General features: G+C 39.6%; 1 protein-coding gene across 1 annotated transcript; it reads right to left on the reverse strand.

Annotated features, from left to right (window-relative positions):
• Positions 1 to 1269: 1269 nt before the first annotated feature.
• Positions 1270 to 27976, reverse strand: NPTN (neuroplastin). The gene is made up of 9 exons (XM_015827196.2): positions 27883 to 27976; positions 22143 to 22490; positions 16723 to 16891; positions 15666 to 15760; positions 14618 to 14751; positions 13317 to 13590; positions 3991 to 4012; positions 3103 to 3176; positions 1270 to 2297 (listed from the first exon to the last, which is right to left on the reverse strand). The coding sequence occupies exons 1-8, from the start codon at positions 27974 to 27976 to the stop codon at positions 3116 to 3118; spliced, it is 1197 nt and encodes a 398-aa protein (XP_015682682.1). The 3' UTR covers positions 1270 to 2297; positions 3103 to 3115.

The raw sequence follows: 27976 nt of genomic DNA on the forward strand, positions 1-27976 counted from the left end.
CAGAACCATATCTGATGGTGAGGTGTTAGAATAGAATAGAATTAGAATAGAGAATGAATAGAATAGAATAGAGAATGAATAGAATAGAATAATAGAAGAGGAATAAAATAAAATAGAATAGAGAATAGAATATAATAGAGAATGAATAGAATAGAATAGAATAGAGAATGAATAGAATAGAGAATAGAATAGAGAATGAATAGAATAGAATAGAATAATAGAAGAGGAATAGAATAAAATAGAATAGAGAATGAATAGAATAGAGAATAGAATAGAGAATGAATAGAATAGAATAGAATAGAGAATGAATAGAATAGAGAATAGAATAGAATAGAATAGAGAATGAATAGAATAGAGAATAGAATAGAGAATGAATAGAATAGAATAATAGAAGAGGAATAGAATAAAATAGAATAGAGAATGAATAGAATAGAGAATAGAATAGAGAATGAATAGAATAGAATGAATAGAATAGAGAATAGAATAGAGAATGAATAGAATAGAATAATAGAAGAGGAATAGAATAAAATAGAATAGAGAATGAATAGAATAGAGAATAGAATAGAGAATGAATAGAATAGAGAATAGAATAGAGAATAGAATAGAATAGAGAATGAATAGAATAGAGAATAGAATAGAATAGAGAATGAATGGAATAGAGAATAGAATAGAGAATAGAATAGAATAGAGAATGAATAGAATAGAATAGAGAATAGAATAGAATAGATTGTAGAATGGAATGGAATAGAAGCTGGAAGGGACCTTGGAGGTCCAGCCCCCCGCTCATGCAGAACCTATACCAGTGATGGCGAACCTTTTAGAGACCGAGTGCCCAAACTGCAACCCAAACCCCACTTATTTATTGCAGTGCCAGGGCTGTGGTGCCCTGGGGGGGCGTGGCCCATTGGGGGGCGTAGCTGTGATCACGGCAGACTGGGTGGGCATGGCAGGGGTGGACGTGACCATCTCGATGTTGCTCGTGGGGGAGGGGAACGCCTGTGGGAGCCGGGCAGGGTTGGGGCAGATCCAGGGAGTCTCTGGCGGGTGGGGCAGAGGGATTTAGACCGTGTCTCCTTGAGATCTTCCATGCATTTGTAGACAGGGTGGAGAAGTAGATGAAACACTACAAGGTTTTGAGAACAGCCGAGTATCCCATGTACAACCTCGAGGAACAGGACTGTCACAAAGCTGTTTGAGGAGACAGTAAAGAACGGATAATGACACGAAGCCACCTCATTTGATCCTGATTCAAGAACATTCCAATTTAAAAATGGTCCCAGAGCTACGGTTTTATTTAGGCTTTATTTTTAAAAACAGTGGAATCCCTTTTATACATTAGCGTTGCACTTCAACAATATACACACCACAAGTGTCATGCATCTACAGGTACGCCCATCACCTAAGAACCCTGTAATGTCTGTGATTCTACAGTCATCCTAAATCAACATGGATTAATGCCAAAAATGAAACAAACGAAGTTGCATAGAGTATCACCATGCCGTGATGCTGTTTCAACATCATTAAAACAAACAAAAAGGGAGGAGAAATTATAAAATTCGGCCTGAATTGAATGTACAAGACTGTCAACCCATCAGTGCAAAAAAGATGAGAAATATACATGATTTAAAGGGGAAAAAAAATTAAAGCCATAATATGTATATAAACAAAAGTGTCTCACTGTATTTCACCATCACTGTCTTTTGGGTTAGACCACATCCTGCATTCTATAATTATAGGATATCTCAATTCTTTCTGTACAGATTGAGCCCTTAGGACAAATGTCAGTTTACACTATTCCTCCTACATACTGGACATAATTCTCTCAGACGTACAATATAAGGAATGAATTCAGCAGCTTAAAAATCAAATACTCACTGTAGTTTGGTTTCCCCGCCCTCCAAATATAAATATATACTGTATATATTTTAGGTTTTGCTGTACTTTACAAAAGGTTTTCACTAGATGGCAGCAGGTGCATTTCAGAGCTCATTTTTTTTAACAGCTACGTTAAGTAAAAAAAAAAAATGCTGCATGCATGATTGGACTTCTTACTTGTAATACTTAGAGTTCTCAAAAGGAAAAAAAAAAGCAACATTCCCACAGCATATCAAGCCCAGAATAGTTTACATCTTCTATTCTGAAGCATTAGTAAAAGTATCGGCTAAATAAGGCATGCTTGAGACGGTCACCGTTGCCCACTTCAAAGAAAAGCATCAGAGAAAAATGGAGTTTGCAAATCAACCTTCGGAGTTCAGTCTAGCAAGTGGCGTTTCTGTCAGTCTCTCAAACGTAAAGCTCTGGAAATAAAAACAACAACAATTAGCGATTACTGAAATGCCTAATTACAATAAGCTAGAACAAAATTGTAGGGCTACACGCTTTCTCGGAGATAAGCAAAAGCGAGTTCTAAACACAAATGTAGAGATGGCAGAAGATAAAAACTTTTTGTTACAAGTTGTTTATTGTCAGGAAAGCTGTGTGCGTGTTTATAAAAACCATAAAAATTGGGTTTTCTTTGTTGAAATGAAAACAGGTAGAATCACTGTGTTTGTTTGTTTTTAAAAAGGCTCACCAATTTTTTTTAAAGAGCCACGCCACAGTGGATCATTATAATCCTGTATAAATGTGGCCCATCTGTGTGTGTAATGTGGGTCCGATTTTTATTGTCCTACTAGCCAAAAATGTGTTTAAAAAATATTCAGGAATAGGGCTGGCTCTATTCAGTTTTAGTGCAGCTTAACCTGCAAATAATTTCTTATATACAGATGACTCAGTCTTATGCAATTATGCCCCTTTTGATTTGATTTGATTTTGATTTTATTAAATTTCTACCCCGCCCTTCTCCAAACGGACTCAGGGCGGCTTACAGCCATTTAAAACAGTACGTAATACAAAAATGCTAATTTAAAAATGTAATTAAAATAGAATATTAATTATTGGCCTTTTCTTATTAAAATTATTTTAAAACCAAAATTAAGATAACCCTTAGGCCAGTCCTGCTAGCTTAAATAGCCATGTTTTTGCATTTTCAAAAACCCAAATGGATAAGTAAATCAAGAAATATGAAAACACAGTTTTGAGGAACAATTTATACGAACTTACATAAGCGTTGCTTTTAATTTGTATTTCTCTGACGTAGATTTTTATCTTTATGGTTGTTTGTGGAATTAGTTTTCCTAGAAAAACAAAATGACATCCGAATTAAGTTGAGAAAAAACTAAAGTTATGAACAAAAAAACATTTACCATATGATGAGATGAAGGGAAGGGGCCTTCTAGATCAGTGCTTCTGAATCTCAGCAATTTTAAGATGGGGGATTCTGGGAGTTAAAGCCCATATATCTTCAAGTTGCTGAGGGTGAGAAGCACTGATATAAACCATTGTAAAACCTTGTGGACAAAACAGAGATGGCTTTCCAGAACAATCATTTTAGTGGCAGCTGAACGCATTATTTACATTCACTTGGGTACAATGCACTGGTTTCTATCTATTATACGGTTTGTTATACTGTTATTTTTAAAAGTTCCTCTCTCTCTGGGGAAGGATTTGTTCTATGTAATTTTTCTTTCCCCAAATAACTCTGTTCAAGGTAGCAATTCCACTAGCATCACCACTTCTATTGCTCCTCCCTTTTCTGATAGTTAATTGCATGCAAAAATATCTCGACTGATCTACCATGAGATTTAAAAGGCCAGAGTAAGCAAACGAACCAAAAAAAAAATCAACGTGACAGGTTCTTGATTGTCACACCCCTGGGGAATTCTGGGAGTTGAAGTCCACATATCTTAAAATTGCTAAGATTGAGAAGCACTGCCTTGGATGAGGATTTTTCTCTGGAACATGGAAGTGTTCATTGTATGCTCTCGAAAGAACAACCCTTCATTGCCTTGAAATATTTTGCTTTACAGTCATATATACTTGCCTGAAAGATGGAGCATTTAGAGCACAAAATGATCTGGGATAGGAGGATCAGGTCCATGAAATACTTACATTGGGCCAGCTGGTTCATCGTCTGCAAGAGGATGGGTTGTGATCCAGTGAAGGAAAGAGAGAAGGAAAAAGGGCTCTTAGGTTCTGTGGTAAACTTTTGAGAGATAGTACAAAATATTGTCTACCAATAGCTTTATCTAAAGGCCATTCCATTTGAAATTGCAAAGATTTCATGAAGGGATATTTTTTTTTGGCCTGGATTTGAGTTTAGATGACAAAGTAGGCTGTTCAAAATCATTTCAGTCAACACTTTTTGAATGCTTATCGTGAAAAAATGCAACGGTTAAGTGGACAGATTCTTGCAAATGTGGATATACTCATCTTATCCCCAAATTCCAGTGGTTCAATCTTACAAGAGAGATGAGAAGACAAACCAACATTTCAGTTGTAAAATCCTGCTGTTTGTTTCTAAAATCAATGCTTTCCCCCCCACATCTTAGCTCTCCCCAGAAATGCTTGGTACAGGATTTCATGTCTGTCCTGTCTCTTTTTCCAAAGTCATCTTTCAGACACTTTGCTCCAAGTTCTGAATAAAATATTTCAGAAGGTGGTAGATGTAATTTTGATTGATACAAAACAGCCCCTCCAAAAGCAGCAAGCTTTTGTTGTGATTACATACACAAATGATATTTACCCAGCTAATACACATCACAGACACTTCAGCTTGTTACCTGGGAGGGCCAGAAATTTGTCCCTTTATAATTTTAGAAGATTAGGAAAATAATAATAATAATAATCAACTTGTCCCTTTTCACGTAGGCTTCTTTATGATCAACTCGACTTTTCGTTTGTACTTTACCTTACACGGAGTAAAGAAGAGAGGCACATTTTAAGCAATAAAAAAACCGAATCCATAACATGTGCTGTGTGTAGAACACCTTCACTGGCAACCTGTTCTGCATTACATCACTATTTTATTTATTGATAGTTGGCAAGCTAAAAAAAAAAAGTTTTCTTGTAATTTGTGGTTTGGATACAAACTCAGCAGGATTCCACAAGGGGGGGGACTTAGGGCACACGAAGCATTTATGGAAACTACAGTCTTTAACAGTGTAAGCAACTGCATGAGCACACACTAGGAGTAATGTTGGTCCAAGCTGAACATTACTCCATCAGTACCTTTGAGGCAACGGAGCGGCTAAGCCACCGCCAGCACAGTTACCAGAACGAAAAAAAAGGAAGAACAAAAGAAGAAAAAAAAAGAGCTAATCACAAACTAACAGCTGGACAGCCAAAATAACACACCCGTGTCCACAGAAGTCTGCTACTCACAGCAAACTATCAGAACAAGGTACAGAGAACTAGGACTAGTAAGGACAATCAGACATCAATGTGCTGTATATACAGTGGAGATATACAGAGACACATCAGGTTTGGAAACATGGAAGCACATTACGATAAAACTAAGCTTCCCCTCCAACAGACATCTTTCAACCCCCCCGAAGCTCTCAAAGGCAGCCTAAGCAAGAGACGGTCTATTATAGAAGCTTTGCTGGTGCTGGCATTAAGGAAAAGTCTTAGTTTTCATTCCCCAGGAGTTAGCAGGGTTAGTAGTGGCGTGTTCAACACCGTCATTCTGCTCGAAACCTCGCTTCAATTCACAGCAGCCTGAAACAAGGGGTTTTTGGGGGGAGCGTGTTGGCTAACGCATTCTGAGCACAGCTTCTAACTTATGCCACCTGAGACAGACCGGTCCTCAAACACGGAGGTGGAACAAGAATGAGCTTACAAATGGAACGAAACTGGGCTTGGACTTTACATGAGGAAGCAAGATGGAGGCTTCTAACATGAATGCATTAAGTGGCAGAGCTCGGGGAGGTAACGGTTGATTGACATGCAACTCTGCTGTGGACTGGCAAGATGGCCATTTCTCCTTTCTATGCCCAGTCAAGTCAAGCGTGGCTGTTATAGAAAGCCTTTGTCGGTCAATAGCTCCTGGGTCAGCCACTGCGCCTTTACCAAAAAAAAATCGATCCCACCATATACAGGACGTGACAGACAAAAAGGACCAAACCCCTAGAGAAGTTGACCAGTAAAGGGGAGAAACAGAAGTGTAGGAAGGAAAAAGAAAGAAAGAAAAAAAGAATGGAACAACTTAGGGAAAAAAAATGGGAGGGTTCGATAGCAAACTGAAGCCCAAATTAGTGGTGGATGAGAATGGAGAAAACTAAGGAAAAGTGTTAACGTCATGAACTGTGCATCGTATAGACTGAAGCGGAGAAGAAACAAACTCCAAAGCATGCAAGCTCTCACTTACCACCATTTTTAAAGGAATGATGCAATTGAAAGGGGGAAAAAAAGAAGTCATAGTAACTGATAAATAACAATATTACTCAGCAGGTTCTAGTAATTCTCTAATTCGCTAGCATTTGAGCCGGAGGTCAATTAAGAAAGGCCCCTGGGCTCCACCTGGCTACAATGTGCAGACTACCGTTGCCTCGTGCCTTCCACTGACGTCATCAAGTTAAGACTCCCAACTTCTCATTTTACACGTTGGCGCTAGGATACAAAAAAAATTAGTCCGCCACCAAAACACAGAACCTCTGAAGAGGACATGCGTGTAAAAAAGCACGGCTTCTTTGAAGCCTTCCGAGCAGCCGTCTTAGTTTTTTTATTTTTTTAAATCACAAGCTGAATTTTACAAAGGCGTCCCCTTCCAAAATGGACAAGCATAAATCCTATACGCTCTATATAAAAATATGGGACAGTCGCTTTTTTTGAAATGAGGTTTAGGAACTTGGTTTAGGGGCAGGGGGAGGCGGAAGAGATTTAAGAACAGGCTAATCAGTAAGTCGATTTTACAGTAGTGGCCAAAATTGTGGAAACCTTTTGGGAAAAGTGTATTTTTGAGCTTTGATGGCTAATAACACCACTTTTTTTGGAGTAGCACCATAAAATTATATATCAATGAAAGATAATTTAATCAAGAACGTAATGCAACATAGTTGGTTCAATTATCTGTACTGTATTCTATGAAAGGTTATAGCCAAATAACCAGAAAAAGGAAGCACAACTTGCTCAGGTTGATCTCAGGTAGCTCTCCTTCATCCAGCTGTAGCCAATGAGCATGAGTGTTTAGAGAGCCAATCAGGTGTCATCTTATTTTGTCCATGAGCCAATCAGATCACAGTAGGAATCAGTGATTGATGTCCTGTATTGAAGCTGAGAGGAGGACATTTGTCAGGGTGTTATGGGATGGCTATCAAGTTGATTGGGTTTTTTTGTGTTCTTTCATTTAGTGAGCTTGTAAAACGTAATAAAATTAAAATAATGGTGCAAAGAGTTGACTGGTCGCCCAGAAAGCGATGTAAAATAGTATTATTAAGCGAACAAGGCTACAGTTATAAAGAAATTAGAAGAAAAATGGGTGGAAACTTAACCAAAGATGGCATTTCTGCTGTACACTTTTCCCCAAAAGGTTTCCATAATTTTGCCCACTACTGTAAACCCGGGTTTCGTTTTGTTTTGTTTCTCTGCCAAAACAGCAGAATGGCTTATAAAGTGGGAATCTGTAACTGGGAGTCGGCAGGAGAGAAGCACCTTTATCCTGTCTTATTCCCAAGCACAGAGGAGGCAGTACACACGTACAGATGTTGTAAGAGACCCGGGTTTGGAAATCTCCCCCACACCGGGCTACAATCTAGATCTGGGTCTCTCTTATTTCTGACCTGTCACAACCTGACAAGGAGAGAGAGCAAAATAAAAATTAGAAACAAGGGGATAGTGAAGGAAGGAACGTCTTTCTGCCATTAGCCACATGTTCCCAATGAAAGAGTTAAGGGGAGGAAAGAGAAGGAAACAAATGCCCATTTTTTTTCTCCTAACCAGGATTAGGAATAGAGGCCACACACTGCATGCATTTGCTAAGCAGCAATCAGTGGATCTTCTTGCAGAGGTCCATAAATCAACGCGAACTAGGATCCTCAATAGCACAGGCAGTGCTTGTTTAGCGGCTGCCTCCTTTAGCAACTGTTCAGTGTTATGACAGTGATGAAAAAGTAATTTTAGGGCCAATCTTTATTTATGACCTTTGCGGGTATACGTAGCAAAAGGAAGTAGAAGTCAGATTGTAAACACAATTGCGGTTTCACTATACTTAACAACGAAGTTGCTGATCTCAAGTGTCGTCGCTAAACAAGGACTATGTGTAAAAACAAATCTACAGAAGAGTATGCTATCACGTTAAGTTGGATACTAAAGGGAGGAACACCGTGCTGGACAAATACATTTTCAGGGAAAACTATTGTAAAAGCCGAGAAAATTTGAAACTATTGTGAGTAACCTGATTAACATTTCAACAGCCCAAAGTGCACAGAACAATAAACATACTTTTTAAAAAAAACTTGGGGGACATTTCCCATAAATAGCCCAGTTATATGCTACAATGCACATGCCTGCAACATATTTAAAATCTTTATAGAAACCTGCCTGTGGGGGCACTGGAGACATTACTGGTATTTAACAATAGTAACATTTGGCCATAACCAATCCAAGTGGCTGGAAAGAGCATCTATAAAAATTGATACCTGGGATAAAGGACAAAGCCACTCATTAAGCTTGGCTTTTTGTGCGGTCTGCATACAAGGAAACCTCAGTTGTAAGCAACAATTCCTTTGCTTCCAGGCAAGCAAAACACACTTTTTGCTAAGGAGGTTAGATGAGTGGAATTGACAAGAAGGAAGGAAGGAAAAGAGGAATGTTTAAATTGCTTTCTTCACATTATTATTTATAACCAGGATCAAGCCAAGAAAATCAGTATTAGAACAAAATGCAATAAAAATGGGGCAGCTGCCCTGCCAAGGAAAGAAAACCATGCATTCTTTATTTTATTCCAAATTGCAAAACAATTCAAACAGGAAAACAACATGGCACCGTGCCTTAAGGCTAAAATTAACACAGAGAGGAGCTGGAAGAAAACCAGCTGAAGTTTTTACTTCTTACTTCAAAACACACATCTTCTAGAAAAGTATGTGTTTGTTGATTTATCACTAATCCAATAGAAAGACTTTTTCCCCCCCAAGGAAGCCATCATACACTAGACTTGATAGAATGAAATAAGAAGAAGAAAGGAGGAAGGGAAAGTAACTGCTTGAGTGTAACATGAAAACAGGTCCCTGTTTGTGCAACAAAAGCTACAGCCCAATGAGTTATTGAAAACTATCACAAAGACCTCCTCTGCAATGATTGCAGAAATTCATTTCTGCTTTTTTTTTTTTATAACTCCAGCACAACACAGCAAAAGTGCCCATTGCGCATGTGGTATATACATCAAAACGTGCAGGATATTTCTCTCTCTGAATCAATGGCCGTTGATTTGAACATAAAATAGTAAAGAAGGCAGTTTCTCAGCACCACTCCAAGGAACACCGAAATCTAGGACGTTGGAAAGTCAAGGTTAAAAGTGATGATCGTCTGTTTTCGTGTAGGGAACACCAACTACACTGAGAATACCCAGGTAATAATAAAAGGGTGTCTCAGATATATCTGGACCAATTCGGTCTGCCGTGTCATTGGGAGTACAAAAGGAATCCACTGAGGCTAGCCCGATTCACAAAACCATCAGAACGGAGTTAAATCGAAGAACACTCTCCACACACAGCATGCAACTGTCTCACACAGAGAAAGAAGGCACAAATAGGTCGACAATGAAGTCAAACCCTCCTTTTGAATGCAGCAACCTTAGATTTTTATGCTGATTTGGTGAAGTAGATGAGGTGCCTTTGGAGAGCTCAAAATAGAGTTACAGTCAAGCCCTGGCCATTTCTATAGGGAAATTATGATTTTTTTTTCCCCAGCAGGCTGGCTGGGAATTTCTGAGGATGCAGTTCCAACATAGCAGAAGCTCGCCGGGAAGACAGAGGTGCAATAAATGGATTAAACAAAAGAGACTAACCTCACTCCCTTGGAATCACTAATACGTCACTAAATTATCTGTTTAATCGCATTTTCAAATACAGGTAGTCCTCGACTTAGGATCACAATTGAGCCCAAAATTTCTGTTGCTAAGCGAAACATTTGTTAAGTGAGTTTTGCCTCATTTTATGACCTTCCTTGCCACAGCCGTTCAGTGAATCACTGCAGTTGTTAAATGGGTCAAACAGTCGTTAAGTGAATCTGGCTTCCCCATTGACTTTGCTTGTCAAAAGGTCACAAAAGTGGACCCCCGGGGACACTGCAACCGTCGTAAATATGAGTCAGTTACCAAGTGCTTGAATTCTGATCGCTGCAACGGTCGCAAGTATGAAAACTGGTCCTAAGTCACTTTTTTGTAACTTTCAAAGTTGTAACTTTGAACGGTCACTAAACGAACTTTTGTTAAGTCGAGGACTAGCCGTAGGTGCCTTCTCGCTTTCCTATTCTTGGTTTCGGTGCTCAAAATGGGATCCTACGGGCAAGGAGGATGGCAGGCCTGGGCCCGATATTAACTGCTCACTGTGACAAAATAGAACACTGAGCTATGCGTAACTGGTATTCACGAATCATTTCTGTTAAGCATGTGCCAACATCCGTGCAGGAGGTGCCCAGTTCAGATATCCTCCACTGCAGCTGGCAGACAGAAAGGAGAAAATTATCAGGCGTGGTCCTGTCAATCAAGTTTCTCTTGAATTAATTACACATCAATTTAAAACAACACAAAAGTTGTGCACGTTTGTCTCAGAGTCTTTGTTCTTGTGTTCACCTGCTTGTTGGAATTTGGGTTCCACAAGTGACTCAAACCCCCCAAGGATGCGTTGTGGCCCTAAAGGTGAAGCATACTCCCACCAATGAGGGAGGAAGGGCTTTAGGTTTTAAGCCCTCCTTCAGCATTTTATGGCTGGGAGTACTGACCCAGCGCCTTCTTCAGAGGTGTTAGTGCATTCTGTGTGGTTCCCCCCTCCTCCTCTCTCCAACAGTTGGTGCAAACACTGAAACAGCCAAAAGGAAATAGCCATTCCTTCCTGAGAGATAGGAAGGCTTGAAAAAATTAAGTTCTTCGGAAGCTCGGTAAGGAAGTCCCCGTAAGCTCCGATGCTTAGAAGGAAGCTTCAGTTGCAAAGGCGAGGAAATGCATCCTTAAGGGTATCCCCACTGTCCAGTGCCAGACCCCATCACAGTCAGGAAGCAAACTCTCAAGCCACTGAGAAGCCAAAGGGACTCTCAAGAATGTCTACACGCATTCCTGGCACATGCATCTGTCTCGAAATGTGTTCAAATGAAGAAGACCAGTCCAGCATCGGCAAATGCTTCTCCAAACAAAACAAAACAATCTCTTCAAAAGGAGACCGTGCACGACTGCTTTCATGCCAAATTCAAAGCTGGCGCCAACCCAATTCCCTTTGCATCTTGTCAGAAGTGAAGAGCTTAGCAACCCACCAACCCCCTCCCACCCCACCCCCTCTCCTTTCTTATCAAGAAGCTGCCCGCCCAGGAAGCTGCAGCAGAAACAGACAATCCTCTCTACCTCCATTGGCTGAATGGAAAGAACTTGCATTGGTCCATGGTAGTACGCAAACATACAAGCAAGCAATTTTCCTTCAGCCACTGTATAGCTGTCATGGTTAGCAGTTAATGCTACTGCTGGATGAACCCCAGAGAAGCAGAACAATAAAATAAAAAGGGCATTTTTAAAAAAAGGGGGGGGGATTGGGAACTGTTGAAAAGATTTGACTTGTATATTTCTGGATATAGACTATATTCCAGTTGACCAAGCTAAAATTAATGCCCAAGCTAGAATAGATGCACGTGTATTTGGAAATTGGAAGAACAAAAACTGCCATTATTGTGTGTGTGCCTGTGTGTTATTGTTCTTTTTTTTTTTTACTTTTTTTGTGTTTTTATTGCTTGTAAACCTAGAGTCGCTGTGAGCGAGTAGGCAGCTACATAAGTTTCCTAAATAAATTATTAGATTTTATGTATATAAACATTTCTACACAAACTTTCCAAAGCAGCTTTTCCTTTGACCTGCTCATTCCAAAAAGCTGACCATTTTGCCAAGGCAGCTGTGCAAAAACAGGGCTGTCAGATGGAATCCATTATGATACTTTGAGCATTTGTTATTGACAGGACCACCCTTTTAAAATTTTTATCTTATCTTACATGGCTGGTCCAGAATTATCACACTGTTTAGGCAGTGTTCGTTTCTGTTTAATTGCAATTTAATGTGCTTTATTATCTACATGAGGCAGTCCTTATCTCATGAACACAGTATCTTATTCAAGATGTTATTTCTAAAATAACTTCCCCATTTAAAAGGAAGATACCATTTATCTTCAGCTCATGTTCATGGTTTTCTATCGTTTCTCATAAATTAATATTTCACACACAGACAGACAACCCTCAATTGTGAATGATCTCTCTATGGCTTGTCATATAGACAGGTCCAGCTAGGCAGCTAGCCATTAGCTAGGAGTGTTTCCACACCTTAGTCCACCTATCTTATTGTTGCTAAGATGGAGAAACGCTGAGTTAGAAGACAGAACAGACCACTGTCTCCTCACAAATAATAATAGGAAAGAAACAGCCATATTGAGAAGAATGGGCTTCATGCAGCGGGGAAAGAAAATTAAGATTAAAGCTTCACTCCCGCCAAGGTATCTTAAGCAAAAGATTACGGGATGGTTATGGGATGACTGTGGGGTTCAGTGAACAATTTCAAAAGGCTACCCATCTCTACCATTTAAAATGCAAGTTATGAGCAAAAGCTTTCCATTACGATGCGTTTTAGTTGCTTAAAGCATTAGATCTTTTTTCATGCAAAAAGCAGGTTGCACGTATCTGAGATCATGAGATCTTAAAAACGTGTATCAATTAGTTTGAAAAAAATCCTCTTTCTTTTCCTCGCATGGTGAATTTAGTAACAAGCAACCTTGTCTTTAAAATGTCTCACTTGCTAGGAAGAAGTCTGTAGGACACGACCAGGATGAGCCTGAGGGAGGGAGGGAGGGGTCAAATGCGTCATCAGTCTTGAGTCCCTATGTGCCCACAAGAGATCTTAGCCCACCTTGAATTCCTTCTATTCTTAATTCCCGCTAATTTCCCCTGACCGCTACTAGTAGTTCAGATTCTTGCAGAGATCATCAGCTCCCAATAAACCTTTATATTCGTTTGAACTGCCTGATTTTCCCTCGCTTGACAAGTCTTTTTAAAGATAAAAATATTTCAGTATTGTCTCTGTCAAGGCCTCTCAAATGCGAGGACTGAGGGACAAGGATTTTCCAGCAGTCTTCAGCAGCCTGAAATTTGGAACTATGGATTGATAACGCCACCTTTTTAAAAGGGAAGGCTCCCCAAGGAAAAAGAAGAGGGACCTGGTTCCCGGTAAACATAGCGGTGTGGAAGAAACTTACCATCTGGAACCTCATCTGGCCGCTTCCTTTTCTCATAAACCACTATGATAACCACAAGAATGATGATCTCTGCCAGAATTCCCAGGAAGGGCCAGAGAGGAGCCAAGTGGCTGCGTACACGCAGGATGGTGATTTCAGTGGCCGTGCCCACGGGGTTTGTGGCATTGCATTCGTAATCACCAGGATCGTCGTTGATGTGGAGGCTCACAATACTGAGTTCGGTGTAGTTCTCTTTGTTGGTAATGAAGAAGCGACCGGAAGAGTTGTCAATACCCTAATGAGAAAAGGGTAAGCCACAGCAAAATTACCAAACCGTTCCAATTATTCTGCTGTAGGCCCACATCCCATCTTTTGAACAAGCTTAACATTCCTCATTCCAAAAGTTTGGTAAGCTGGGCATGAGGGAAGCATGGCAAACTCATTACCATAGTCACTCGACTCGCTGAGGTCTTCCTGCCTTTTAAAACCTCTTTAAATTCATTTGTGGTGGGAGATGACAAGTATAGAGGTATATCCTCGACTTACGGACACAATTGAGCCTCTGTGGCTGAGCGAGACAGGGTTTTTTTTTTTTTACCATCTTTCTTACCACTGCAGTTGTTAATAATGTGATTGTTCAGTGAACCTGCCTTCCCCCATTGACCTTGCTTGTCAGGAGGTTGCAAAAGGGGATGATGATCACAGGACCCCAGGACCCTGCAACCGTCATAAATATGAGTCGGCTGCCAAGCGTCTGAATTTGGAACAGGTGACTATGGGGAGGCTGCAACAGTTGTAAGTATGAAAAACGGCCATAAGTCATTTTTTTTTAGTATCGTTGTAACTTCAAACAGTCACTAAATGTACTGTTGTAAGTCGAGGATTACCTGAATTTCAAATAGCCATGGAGGAAGAGTTCTGAGGGGAAAGCAAGGTTAGGTTAGTCAGAAAAGGATGCAGAAAGCTTGAGGAAAGCCATATGCGATTGGATGTTTGGATTCTTGTTTTGCATTAGAAAGCAGGCGCGTCTGCGAGAGATTTCCTGCCTAGAAGTCACATTTTTTTAGCATCTGGTGCAGGGACCACGCCTGGCTTTGCTCTTAAGAAGTCTCCAGTTTTGATCTTCATATCTCAAGTTTAACGAACAAATAGAAAGCTTCCCCCCCACCCCACCCAAAAAACCCCCACCCATTTTGCAGAACAAGAGAGAATTATCTGCCATTAGAAGGCAACAATACTGGAATAGTTTCATTCCTTGGCCTCGCATTGCAAACTTCAGCCAACAGCTGAACTTACCTAGTGGAGTTCGATCTTCTACTCACCACAGACATCCCGTTGATTTTTTTGGCCCACGTCCATTTTGGATGTGGGTAGCCAACAGACTTGCAATACATCAATGCCTTCTGCCCTTCGTTCTTGTTCTCACTTCGCTTATGCCCAGTAATATCGGGAGCCGCTAAGAGACACGAAAAAGGAAAAGGGAAAAAAAGAAAAGAAAAGAAAAAGAGAACGGTCTATAATTCAATCCATTTCCTCTATAGAGCTGGCACAACCCTATATAATGAAATTCAAAATGGTCACCCGCTGTTCAAAACTCAAGAAAGCCCAGCGGTGGGCCTTTCGCTGGCTTAATATATTCAGTTTTCCACTGGTTATTTATTTAGAGCTTCCTTCCATTTTACACTGAACGATTACGCAGTGGAGAGTCTGCAGAGTATTCGTGTCCAATTCTGGATTTTGTTTTTTAATGTCTTGTACCTCACTGAGTAAACCATCAGTGTCTAGAAAAGTCTGGGGGAAAGTTTTCAGATGTGGAATTAGATTGTACTGAACAGCAGAACAGCGTGGAGCAATAAACTAAAGCCAGGAAAAAAAATATGCTCTCATTCTTAAAAGGCAGATAATTCTACACCCTCTCCTGAGCAGAAAATCCTAAACAATTTAGGACTAGGCTGGAAGACATAGCATTTATTCCTACAGGAAAACACTTCGTCTTAGAGAAAGTTGCAGCAGGGATACTTTTTTTAGCAGCTTCAAAAGATCCGTTAGATTACAGGGGTAGTCTACCTTGGCTCTTTTATGACTCGTGGACTTCAACTCCCAGAATTCCTGAGCCAGCTTAGCTGGCTCAGGAATTCTGGGAGTTGAAGTCCACGAGTCATAAAAGAGCCAAGGTTGACTACCCCTGCGTTAGAACATGGCCAAGTAACTGTATGAGGATGGGTGAGTGTTCATAATACGTAAAGACTGGAAGCACTAAATAAAACAAAATAAAACAAAATGTTCCATGAGGAATTGCAGAAGGAGAATTTTAGAAGCTAAGGCTTAAAAAGGGGAAGACAAAGGAAATGAATTAAAAAATATGGGTACCTTTCACTTCTATTGTAGCATTTGCTTCGGGGGAGCCAGCAAATACAAATACGCACCAATATTCGCCTGAATCATCAGCTCTAGGCTTTGAGATTCTGCAAAGAAAAAGAAACATGGATTCTTGAAGAGCAGGTGACAAATTAGCCAGGTTTACCAAGCCATAAATACTCAGTTGTTTTCTTTGCTGGAAAATTTCCACACCTATAAATGCAATGCGAACCACCTATATAAGAAATCCTGAAAAGAGCACTTCCCCTAATATTCTACAGAGCCAATGGGGATTCTAAATAGGACCTTCCCTCTTTAAAACTGAAGTTCTGAACTATTTTAAATTATGGGGGTTTTTTAAAAGAAAAAAGCTGTGTTAAAATAATCGAATTATCACATTTACTTTAAAGAGGACAATTAACCAGTGGAACAGAAGTTGCCTCCAGAAATCGTGGGCGCTCCATCACTGGAGATTTTTTAAGAAGAGGCTAGACAGTCACCTGTCTGAGATGGTATAGGTCCTCCTGCTCGAGCAGGGGGCTGGACTAGAAGACCTCCAAGGTCCCTTCCAGCTCTCTTCTATTCTAAAGTGAGCGTATCACTTTTTTCAACCTTCTGACGAGCAAAGTCCATGGGGAAGCCAGATTCACGTAACAACCATGTTATTAACCTGTCCACTGCAGTGACTCACTTAAGAACTGTGGCACGAAAGGTTGTAAAATGGGGCAAAAACTCACTTAATGACTGTCTCACTTAACAACAAAAATTTTGAGCTCAGTTGTGGTCGTAAGTGGAGGACTACATGCATTCTGCTGGTTAATGGACAAAGAAACAAACAACGCATGGCACCAAGCCCACCCCATTGACCAACAGCATTCGTAAAGTTTTGGATATTATTTCTTTGTGCCATTCTACAGAAGACTGGAGGACTGGACAGTATCTAAATCTCGTTAGCTAAAGCTGCTCGTTTTGATTATTAAGAGCTGTTCAGCTACCAACAGGCCACTCGGCCGCTTCGGCAGAAGCGCCACTGAATTTTCAGAGATGAAATATTACTTTTCAGACTTACTTGTATTCTGTCGTGTCTGAATTCTTTATGGTACTTGGCATCTCTTCTCCATTTTTTACCCAGTAGCTGTGAAGGAGGGGGCTGGGGCTAGTGGTGAGGTTGCACTGTAGTAGGATAGGAATTGCAGGGGAAGTAATGATCACCTCATTACTGGAATTGATCTGGGGCTCTAGAGGAAAGAGACACATTAAAAGAGCTGTCAGTTTTCACCCGAATCAAAGGTCCTACGTGGCACAATGAAAAAGGCAGAGCAATTGGGAGAGGAAACGAACTAGACATAGAAAACAATTTTACTAGCTCAGATGGCATCAAGTCGTACAATGAACAGCTGACCAGCAGAGGAAAAGAAAAAAACAAGGACTAGTCTACTGATACAAAAGGGCAAAAAAAGAAAAAGAATGAATGAATGAATGAAAGAAAAAAAGAAAGAAAGAAAGAAGGAATATATTTTGGTATTCTTTTGTTTTTAGCCTAACTAAGGGGAAATTAAAAATAAAATAGCACAAGAACATATAGCAAGCATTCAGTCTAATCCATTTTAAAAAAATAAAATCTTTGGGTGCTTTCACACATCGTTCTAGGTTGAAGGATCTTGCTGCAAGAGAAACACATCTAATAGAACATAATATGCATTCCCCCCCATCCCAAACTGGTGTTAGCAGGCCAGTCTTCTAAGAAGCTAGCAAAGGAAATCGTGCCATTACACCCTTCAGTGTCTCAATAATGGAAGACAATTTCAAATCACCAATTGCATAATGCAGATTTTAAGCTATAATGAAACAGATAGAAAACAAAGTTTATTTGGCTAGTACCCCAAAGTAGAGCTGGTACCATTTTGGAATCAGCAGCAACCATGAAGTTTCGTAGCAAATCTACTCTTCCCGTTTTCTATGGTACAGAGGACGACCTATTAGTAAGGAACACCCTCCCCCCCTCCCCTTTTTCAGTTTGCCTTGCCCCACAGCATTAACTTCTTAGAGCCCTGTTGTGTTCCTTGGGATCCCTTTTCTACCAACCCCTTTACCTAAAAAAAAAAAGAGAGAGAAAAAGTTGAAACCTTTCCCCCAATTAACGTAAGGATTTTCCTGTGATCAGATTACACAAAGTATTTGAAATAGGAACTGCACAGAGTTAGCAAACCAAATTTACATGTTTAAATCTTGAGACCAGCAAGGTCTTCTGCAAGGCTTGGGCAGAGGTTCCTGGCTTTTTACTTGGGGCTATATGCACAGCCACTTTGCCTTACTAGGTAGAAAGTGGTCACATTCCCAATGTATTGCTATCCCAACCCTTCAACTAAGGAATGTGCCTTGTCTTGACACAGTCCCACACAAATCCCTCTGAAGCAAGAACATTCCACTGTGCAGGTCAAAATAAGGCTATGCACCTCTTTTATCCTTCTTTTATATTTACGCTGTGTTTTATACTTTAGACCTTTGGAATCCATCCAATCCAGCAGTATAATCTTTGTTCTGCAATTACATGTGTTCAGGCACAGACTGCAGGATTAAACCAAGTACTGGTAGAGCAAAAATATCTGAACATCCTTTAAAAAAAAAAGAAGACCCACTGCTAAGCATTTATTCCATGCCAGTGTCTCAGGTGATGTAGTACAAAGCCATACCACCCTATTTAAAAACAATTGCGTAAAGAAATAGCACAAGAATTTGAAAGACTTGTCATGATTTACTTCTGGCACAGAATGCTTTGCAAACACATTTGATTTTATGGGTGGTCCTGACACACATTATTTTCAGGAAGAGAAAAGAGTGGCAGGATAAACATGCTGGTTACTGTAATAGAGAACAGGAGAGATTTAGACACGTCTTGTTAGTAGCGTATGACTGTACTAGCTATCTATATGACTAAATCCATGAAAATCTTTATCTGCTAATACTCTAAAATGAGAATTATGCCAGTAAGCTCCACAAATATAAGTTATATTCACATTTAGCATGGCTTTATTCTAGACTGAAAAAATCAGCATGTTTAATTAAATCATAGAATGTTCAATTGCAGCTCTCCAATCAGTCCACAAAAGGGAAACCTGATTTTCAAGTTGCCCATGTGGAAGACTTAATACTGCGTTCATGCATTTGCTCTCGCTGCAGCCTGAACACTAGGAAATCTCACGCTCAGTGGAAAACATTACTAGCTAGAGTTCCTCCCAAATTTATTTGGAAAGTTCCATTACTTTACCACTGATGAGTTAAAACATTTCTTCATAAACCCACCATACAGATTAAACAAAATTAAATAAGTGTGCAAGAGGCACCTGATGAAAAGCATCTACATGCAATATGAAATACTGCACTAATAATATTTGTCAAGAACACAAACAACTCCACCCAACATAGAAATTTATAAATCAGCCTTGTATTCTCTAATCTGATGCAAGAGCTATGTTGGTTAGAAATTCTGAGGATTATAATCCAAATATATTTGAAGGGCATCAGACTGGGTAAGACTGATATTATATTTTCCTACTGGTTGTTAAAATAAGAGTTAGAAACAAAGCAAAAGGAAGTAAATGGGAAAATACTACACAAGACTTTGGGAGCAGAGAGTATCTCCTAGAAAGGGTAATACAAGCAGTTGTAGTTTCAAGAATTCTGGGTTTCAAAAAATTATTCTGCTATATTATTAAAAAAAATGCTTTCGTTTTTAGATTGCAAGCTAATTTTTAGATTGCATGCTGTTTAATGCATTTTAGCAGAATGGTAATATAAAACTGATACTAAGACAAGCATGCAACTACTACTGGAAAATCAAACTGACCAGTATTTCTCTTAGTTGTTAAAAATGTATCATAATGTTTGTGTATAATGTACATGTCAGCATTACACATAACTGATTCTTGCTTTTTATAAAACAATTCTCTACTGTTAGCTGTTCTTACTGCAAATTTCTAACTAGAGAAGCGTTAATTCATGAAAAAAAAGTTTTGTATGCTTTCCCCATCAGTTGTAGTCATATACCACAGGAAATTCTTTAAGTTTTCTATAATAGGAGCTTGTATGCTCTGCAAAGAAAGTAACATAGTCTTGCTTTCTATATCCTAATAAATGTATACTTTGTACTGTTCTGTTTACACAGAAAAACATTTATGGTGCAGCACTATGATCAAAAATCCAGATTAAATTACCAGATTTATTTTCACGGCATGGTCCAGGAGAAAGCTATAAGCCACAACAAATAAGAAAAAACCCGATTTCCACCTGATTTCTGAATATTTCACATTTACACGATTCCTTATATACTGTGTGGGCAATTTTTTCTCACACATCAGTCTCTGATATACTGTAACACTTTGATATACTGTAACATTCCATTTTGATACAGATACAGTATATCCTACTCAATGTAACTATTTTTTTATGTACATACCTATACAGAAGGTAAATTGCTACAAGAAGGTAATCTTTCCAAAAGCTTCTAAAGCTTTCCAAAAGCTTCTAAAAGTAAGTAATGCCTTACTTCTGAGATTATGCTTTTGATATGAATGCTGACATTACAGACCAGTGTTTATGATTGGTTTAACTTTAGCCAATCCATGAATCTGATGGAGCAACAGTTTACAAAAACATACAATTTTAAATAAAACCTGCTTGCTGGAAAAGGTGCTGACAAACTCCTCCTGAATTTTTTAACCAATTAATAGTATTATAGTAAAAGAAAGCAGGGATTCATATCTCTGAGATGTCAAAAAGAAAAAAAATCAAGGTTACTTCCCATATATTCTTGCCTGCTTTTTGAGATCAATGTAGAATTTCTCTTGTAAGCCTTGTCTTCAATGGAGATGGGCCTGGCACTCGAAAGAAAGAAAGAAAGAAAGAAGGAAGGAAGGAAGGAAGGAAGGAAGGAAGGAAGGAAGGAAGGAAGGAAGGAAGGAAGGAAGGAAGGAAGAAAGAAAGAAAGATCCATTTCCATATTAAACACCATGTTGTAAAATGTCCTACAAGCCTCATTCCCTAATTTAGGTTCTGCTGTTTTGCAGATCCTGGACTCTAAAAAAAAAACTGTTAAAAATCTCAAAATGGCAGATGCAGAGTCGTCATATCTGCCTCAGAACTAGAAACTGCCAGATTTACCAGCATAAATGGTAAGACAGAAGGGTTTCTAATAGCAGCTCTAGGGGGGAAACAATGAGGTCTGAAAATTATCTACACAATGGACACAAAATAAATCTGCAGTGCATTGAAGATACCAACGGAATCTTCGATAGAAGGCAAAAAATAAAAAAATAAACTGGGACCCCTCTAGTCAAGCATTTGGGAAGCATTACAGTCCTCAATTAGAGGAGATAAGTTTTCCTTCGATTGTTGGCTTCCAATATTTAGGATAAGTTTCCTATGAATCGGGAAGTAATCCATTTGCATTAGTAGATATTAATTGCCTAATCCCCCAAGAAGTTGTCCAATCTTTCCTAAAAGTGAAACGTACTGTATACCGAATATTCATTTTTATTTTAAGAATTTATACGCCACCTTTCAAAATAAAAATCCTCCTGTGACGGTACATATTAATTAACTCTTTGTTCCCGCTTGCTTCATGACGCAGTACAATTCATTGGCCTGTTCTCTGTGCGATGGGGCCATTAAGGATCCACCTCAGACATTTTAGAATGTAATCATGGTTTCTAAGGCATTTGATATAATCAATGGCTTAATAAAAAAAAGTCGGTTACAAGATCACCCATGCCGTTTAGCTTTGTACGTGAGGATACATAACTTGAGTGTTAAAGGATGAGAAAGAAAAGACTTTTGACTGCCTCTTTTGTATTGTAGGTAACCAGCAGCTTCAGAGGCACCAAGGAAAGTACTATAAGCAGAGACTCAACATCTGGGAAGTTTCAGTATGTATTGTGTGTATTAAAAACAACTTCTGACTAGCTTTAAAGGGAAAATCCAACATTTTTCAGATCATAAAAGATGCAGACAAGAGCCTATGGACTTAAAGCCACGAGGAAAAGGAAGGCAATTCCACGATTTCCCAATAAATGAAATTAAAAAAAAAGAAATGGTTAGGTTAAGAATTAACACAAAGTAGAAAAGGCACTCGTGGAGAAACTAGGAGAGCAACAAAGCCTACTATTAAAAGTTTTTTTTTTTTTTAAAAAAAGAAAAGAATAAAAGCAAAAGGAAACAAACATTCCAATACCATCTTGTTTTCAGAGGACCTAGAAGACAGTTTCACAGATTCTCCTCAATACTTCTGATCCTAGGAAGGAGGGGACACATTAAGAAGGTGACAAAAACACACTGACACGTCACAAATGAAGAAATCAACACACCTTCCCCCCCCCCCCAACAAAGACAATCGGTGGGTGGTGATACTAAGGGGTCACAAGAGAAGGGGTGAGGATCACTGGGAGTGCCTCTAGAGACTACAGCACTACTGCTCTGAGGAACTGAACTCACTCTGAAGGACGCTTATAGTAGCCTGGGCTCGTATCCACGTTATGGCAGGATTTTGCCTCAAGTCATTCCTTCTGGGATCGTTGCTCGCCCTGCACTCATATGTCCCAGAGTCTTCCAAGGTAAGACGAGTGATTCTCAGCACGCTCACGCCATTCACCCCGTAGGCCGTGTTAATGGTGACACGGCGCTTTCGAGCACCATCCCACAGCTGTTTGAAAGATTCAGCCCGGTTGACTTCTGCGTACCACCACTGGATCTCTGGGGTGGGGTTCCCAACCACGTCACAATACAGTTCAAAGGCGTCCCCTGTGAGCTTAGTCTCTGACATAGGCGACTTGACAAACCCAGCTAGAAAGGAAAGGGGCAGCAGAAATGCCATGACGAATGAACAGGGGAAAAAAAAACAACAGATCTTATAAAGAAAGCAAATGAAATTGCAGAACCACAAAAAAAAACAAAAACCAAAACAAAAAGAGAGACATGCCCATCTACAACAGTGGTTATAGTGTGAGTTCAAAAGAAGAAAAGTGAGAGGGGAGACAAGCCATCAGATTTTACAGATTTATTTATAGTCTGCAACAGAAAGAGACTGCATCTATCTATTTATTTTTCTCTTCGTTGCATCTAATAATAATAGCTCCAAGGGAGGAGGTAAGAAACTGGGTTGACATCTTAGTCTTATCAGGAATTCCTTTTGTTTAAACTTCAATAATTCTCCTTTATTATCTCCTTTGGATTTAACATTGGGATTAGAAAAAGCTCTCTATTATAACCAGCACTTCATTATGCTTGTGGTTTGATCTCCTCTTATTTCAAGTCCAGGGGGTGGTATGATAGTCAGATAAATTGTCCTAAACATCTTATAGCAGCCAAGTTAAAGAATTCTTATGTTGCAATAGTCGCTGTATTACTATAAACTTAGGCTGATTAAAAACAAATGGATCCACAAAGGTGCAAAAATTAGGCATACAATCATGCTACTGTTATAGTCACACACCAAATAATTATCCCGTGCCATGTAGATCTCTATTTCCCCCCCCCCAACCAATTCCTCAGAACTGAATCAGCATTTTCAGTTCCTTTAAATTAGTATCTTTTGAGCTCTGGAACCAAAATAGCATAAGAGGGATATGTGGTTTTTCATAATACTAAGAATTTGTTTGTTCTCAATCCCATGTCCAAGTATATGTGGGCTAGCTTTGTGCCCAAGGCAGGATGAAATTGGTTTCTAGCCTAATGCCTTAACCACTACATTTAACTGGCTCTCACTTCATCTAATTATCTAGATTACTAATTACCTAAAGTTATAAGATTACTTTTCTGTTAGTCAAACAATGCCTAACCTAGATTGCAAAATATTTCAAGATAACATAGAAGGTTACCTGCTTGTTTATACACTGAGTCACCTGGAGAGTTAGAGACAGCCATTTCCCTTATATTCCAATATGCATTCAATCATGAAATAAGCCAACTAGTGTTGGAAGTCAATATGGTATAAATCAGCCAAGGAAGAACTCAGTTTTTGCCTCCAATTTGACAAAGTACCTCAGTATGAGATCAGGCACCATTCCTGTCACAGTCACTTTCCAGTTTCAAATGTGGTGGCAAGAAAAGTATAAAATATTTGCTGATTTAACTCTACGCTGCTGATTATTTCTTAATAATGTAGCTACTGCAAAGTTTCTGGTCTTCTAAATAGTGAAGAAAGCATGGGGCATTACGCTCTTAAAAAATTACAGTTAAAACTTTGGAACTACATTTTCAATCCTAATTTGGCGAAAACGCAACCAGTACAGCTATATATCTATATTCTATAGCTGTCACATTTTTGCTTTCACAGTTCTGGAACCCCACCTAGGTATGAAACGATCTTCTGATAAAAGCACAACTGAACAGAATGTCTGGAAACCTAATTAAGGTAAGTTTCTGACTACTGCTATAATCTTGACTAGTGCTATACACCTATTTAATAATTTTGAATTATTAAATAGGTGTATAGGTGGATATTTTGTACAATCAGCTTCAATTGGTTCCTTCGCGATGGTGACAAATAATTTCGACAAGCAGAAAGGCGTTCTGAAGAAGCCTCTAACAACAATACAAATCCAAACATTACGTATCTTAAGGTACGTTTTGTCTGCAGGTTCTATGCAGCAAGTCATGGAATGGGCCATAATTATAATAAATCATTAATGGGGCCAAAAGGCATCACCTCACTAAAAGCTCTGCTGGAGAATGATAATGTTGCAGAATCATAATACAGGCTCGTGCGTAGCTATATATACTCTCCTGCCGAGCCATTCTCCCTCTGTTCTGACAGTACTGCTAAAATATACATAACCTTAATAAAAATGCAAGCAGAATCCTTCCTTTGCTTGGTGCCATCCTACACCAGTTAGCAGGAAGTGGAGTTGTTCAAAATGAGTTCTGCTTGAGTCATCTTTGTATTTTCAAGCTTTTGGGTTCCATCTAGGACAGGGGTAGTCAACCTTGGCTCTTTTATGACTCGTGGACTTCAACTCCCAGAATTCCTGAGCCAGCTTAGCTGGCTCAGGAATTCTGGGAGTTGAAGTCCACGAGTCATAAAAGAGCCAAGGTTGACTACCCCTGATCTAGGAGGCTAATCCTTTAATATGGTTTCACAGGGAAGCCAAGACCAATATATATATTTAGTGCTTATGAACAGGCACAACTGAAATATAAGTCGTGTAATGAGTAGAATTTATATTTAACCACTGCTATCAAGACACTTTTGTGAAATGTGCATAATAAATTGACGTTACTTGGCAAACCTCTTAATTTAAATGTATCTTTGCCCCAGACCACTTCGATTTTTATAGTAGCTACACTCAAGACAATAGATTTTAATTTTAATAGCAATCCTCTGTAGTACAATGACCAAAATGGAGATCTTTGTTTTTTTCAACATTAGCACCACCCACACTAATATTTCCAAGGTCAAATAAATGCATGGAAAGATAGGTCTTCAGCCTTGTCTCACTTTCATGATATAAGTCAGTTATTATTCTGAAGATACCTGCTTATTATCATTAGCTTTTGCAGACTGCTTCATCCTATCAAAGCCAGTTATTGTCATATGTTACTAAAGAGTAAAAGTCTGAATATTTCTACTGTAAGGGATTTGAAACAATCCTTGTTTACACTGCCAAATGTAGGCAAACTAGACAAACCATCTTCTTGTAATGATCTGCCAGAAAGCTGGAATATATATCCAAAGTCTGTAAGTGATCTGTCCCATAAAGTTGTTCAATGAATTTCTAGACCACAATTTTAAGACTTAACCACTTAACTCTACAATTCTGTTACTAATTTTGCCTTAATGCAGATTTGGCATGATAGCACACAATATAAACAGTCCAAACTGGTTCTTTGCAAGTACTGCAGGTTTACTCTTATTTGTAATTTCTTGTTTTCTAGTCAACTTGACTTAAAAGCAGTTCAAATTTTGATATCATTTTCCAGATTACTACAATCACAGGAAAAAATGAAAGCCATACACAACTCCCCCTTCAATTTCTTGTTTAAAATTAAGAATTCAGAAATCGATGTTCTATCATTTTCAGAACCGTCTTTCTGAAAATACTGGTCATGCTGGGAAGAAAGTAAAGGGGAAAAAACCGTATAATTTTGGTATCAAAATAACAAATCAATTTTCTACTATAGCGTTCAATTGTGATATTGCTCCTAAGTGCTCATCTTTTGGTCTTTTACCTCAAAAATGCTTCCTGAGTCTTTTTCCTGTATTCATTTGATACTCTCTCTACTGACAATCATCACTCACTCGGATGCAAACTCATGTTTCTCACAATTCTCTGGAGCAGAAAAGATTTTCCATGATAGACCTATCAGAAGAACCCTCTTGTGTTGTGAAGGAGCACAAGGCATACAGATGTTCTATCTGATCGAACAGAATGCACCCATTATTCAAAAGAGCAGTGACACGGACTCCTTTAGGAATCCCATTAACGACAGTAACAAAGCATGCTTTTGTCTTACAACACAGACATCTCTAAACATTTTCATTGCCATGTTTCTTTGCTTTATACTTAAGCTATTCTTAGGCATTTTTTGGGGGGGGAAAGCTTGGGAATGAACAGAAAGGCTGCAGAAAAGCTATAACGTACTCATTAAAATGGACCAATTTCCTCCTCTTTAAACAACTGAAGATAGAAGGACTGACTGTCTGTCTGGAAAGGGACATAGGAGAATATTTTTTTTCCTCTTTTTAAACCTTTTGGTCCTGCATGAGCAGCACGGTTTCCTCCAAAATGTTCAGCTGATAACTATATATTTTGTGTGTTCTAGATTCTTGACCCTCTACTTCTGCTCTGTCCTTTCCTTGCTGCCACCTACCCATATTATTAAACCTCTTGCCAATTTAAATTAATTGTCTTCTTATTGCCCTAACTCATCTCTTGATACTGCCACAGATTTTTATCTATCTTTTATTGCCTTCCTTCCATCAGCTTCTAGGAACATGCTAAGCTAGATCAGCCATTTTAAGGTTAATAAGTCAGCTTTGTGGCAATGCAGAGATCTGGACCTAGCCTGCAGAGTTAACAGCCAATCTTGCACTTTTGGACCATGCTGAGAATTTGAGGGACTGCAGTTCTAACACATCTGGGACATACTGAGTTGGGAAACTGTTTTATGCATTGCCCTGTAGCAAATCTTAGCAAGTACATCTGATTTCCACATGCTTCCTGCATTTCAGGTCAAACATTTTGATCACCTCTACAGATAATGTTGTATTTTTATATTAAAGAGCTTACATACTGCATGCATAAATAGAGGGCAGTTTTCAATCAAATTTCAGACGATCACTAAAAGCAATATAGCAATATTGTTTCCTAATCCTATAGCAATAAATGCCATTGGGTTTTTGGTTACCAGGGCTTATTGCCAATGATCCAAGAGCAGTTTCCCCAATAAAGCCAACTTATGTTAACAACAGTACTCGGCCCCTCTTCTTCATTCTTGCTTCTGTATTCCTCATCCCTTTAATCTTCTTCCAGCTAACAAGCAATGATGCAAACAATGAACTGGAATACCTTAAGGGCAATTTACCCTTGCATCCATTTCCAATGCCTCTAGTCCCCAACCTCCTCCAACCTATTTTATCCGGGCCTGTTGTCACTACAATTCCCAGAATTCTTAGCTCTTAGCTGTGCAGCCTGGAGATTCTTGTGTCTGCACATCTGGAGGGCTTGGATTAGGGCAGGCTAATGTAGATAAATGCACACATCTGACCACATGGCCTGTAACCCCCCCAACCTGGCTACACTTCAAGGGCATTACTTCTCCCCTGCTCCCTGCCCAAACCCTGAGCACCTTTGTCCATTTGACCCTTCCTTGCCTTTTGCTGCAACAGATCCACCCTCAGCAATGCCTAAGGGAGGGAAAGGGCGACCGGGATGACAAACCGGCCTTCCCTGGATAACCTCCCTGCAGCTTTTCCTGCCACTGCCTCCCTTTCCCTTTTCCAAAGGTAGCTTGGGATTTCCTAGTGGTCTCCCATCCAGATCCGGCCTCGCTCGCCCTGCCAGAGACGAGCCGAGAGGCAGAATTCCTTCGACCCTCCTGGCCCCGCCCACCCGTCTCACCTGAGGCGCCCCGCCCTCCTCGGCCCCGCCCCCTGTCAATCGTCGCCTCAGATCGGCTCCTTGCCCCCTCAAGGCTTTCTCCCCCCCCCCGCGCCGCCGAGGCCGCCTTCCCTCACCGTTCTGCGCGCCGACCGGCGTCGGCCAGAGGCTCCCCGCCGTGGCCAGGAGGAGCGAGAGGGCCGCGGGCAGGGAGGTCGGGCCCCGCAGCAT

This window comes from Protobothrops mucrosquamatus, unplaced genomic scaffold (assembly GCF_001527695.2).
Source record: "Protobothrops mucrosquamatus isolate PMUCROS unplaced genomic scaffold, P.Mucros_1.0 scaffold3559, whole genome shotgun sequence".
Taxonomy (NCBI): domain Eukaryota; kingdom Metazoa; phylum Chordata; class Lepidosauria; order Squamata; family Viperidae; genus Protobothrops; species Protobothrops mucrosquamatus.

What these genes read in the sequence shown, in the direction of transcription:
- NPTN (XM_015827196.2), bottom strand. Translation starts at nt 27,976, where the DNA reads ATGCTGCGGGGCCCGACCTCCCTGCCCGCGGCCCTCTCGCTCCTCCTG. An exon ending in TACTATAAGCGTCCTTCAGA is followed by an intron (nt 16,892 to 22,142) that starts GTGAGTTCAGTT and finishes TCTTTCCTCTAG; the next exon opens with AGCCCCAGATCAATTCCAGT. An exon ending in TGCTACAATAGAAGTGAAAG is followed by an intron (nt 14,752 to 15,665) that starts GTACCCATATTT and finishes CGTGTCTCTTAG; the next exon opens with CGGCTCCCGATATTACTGGG.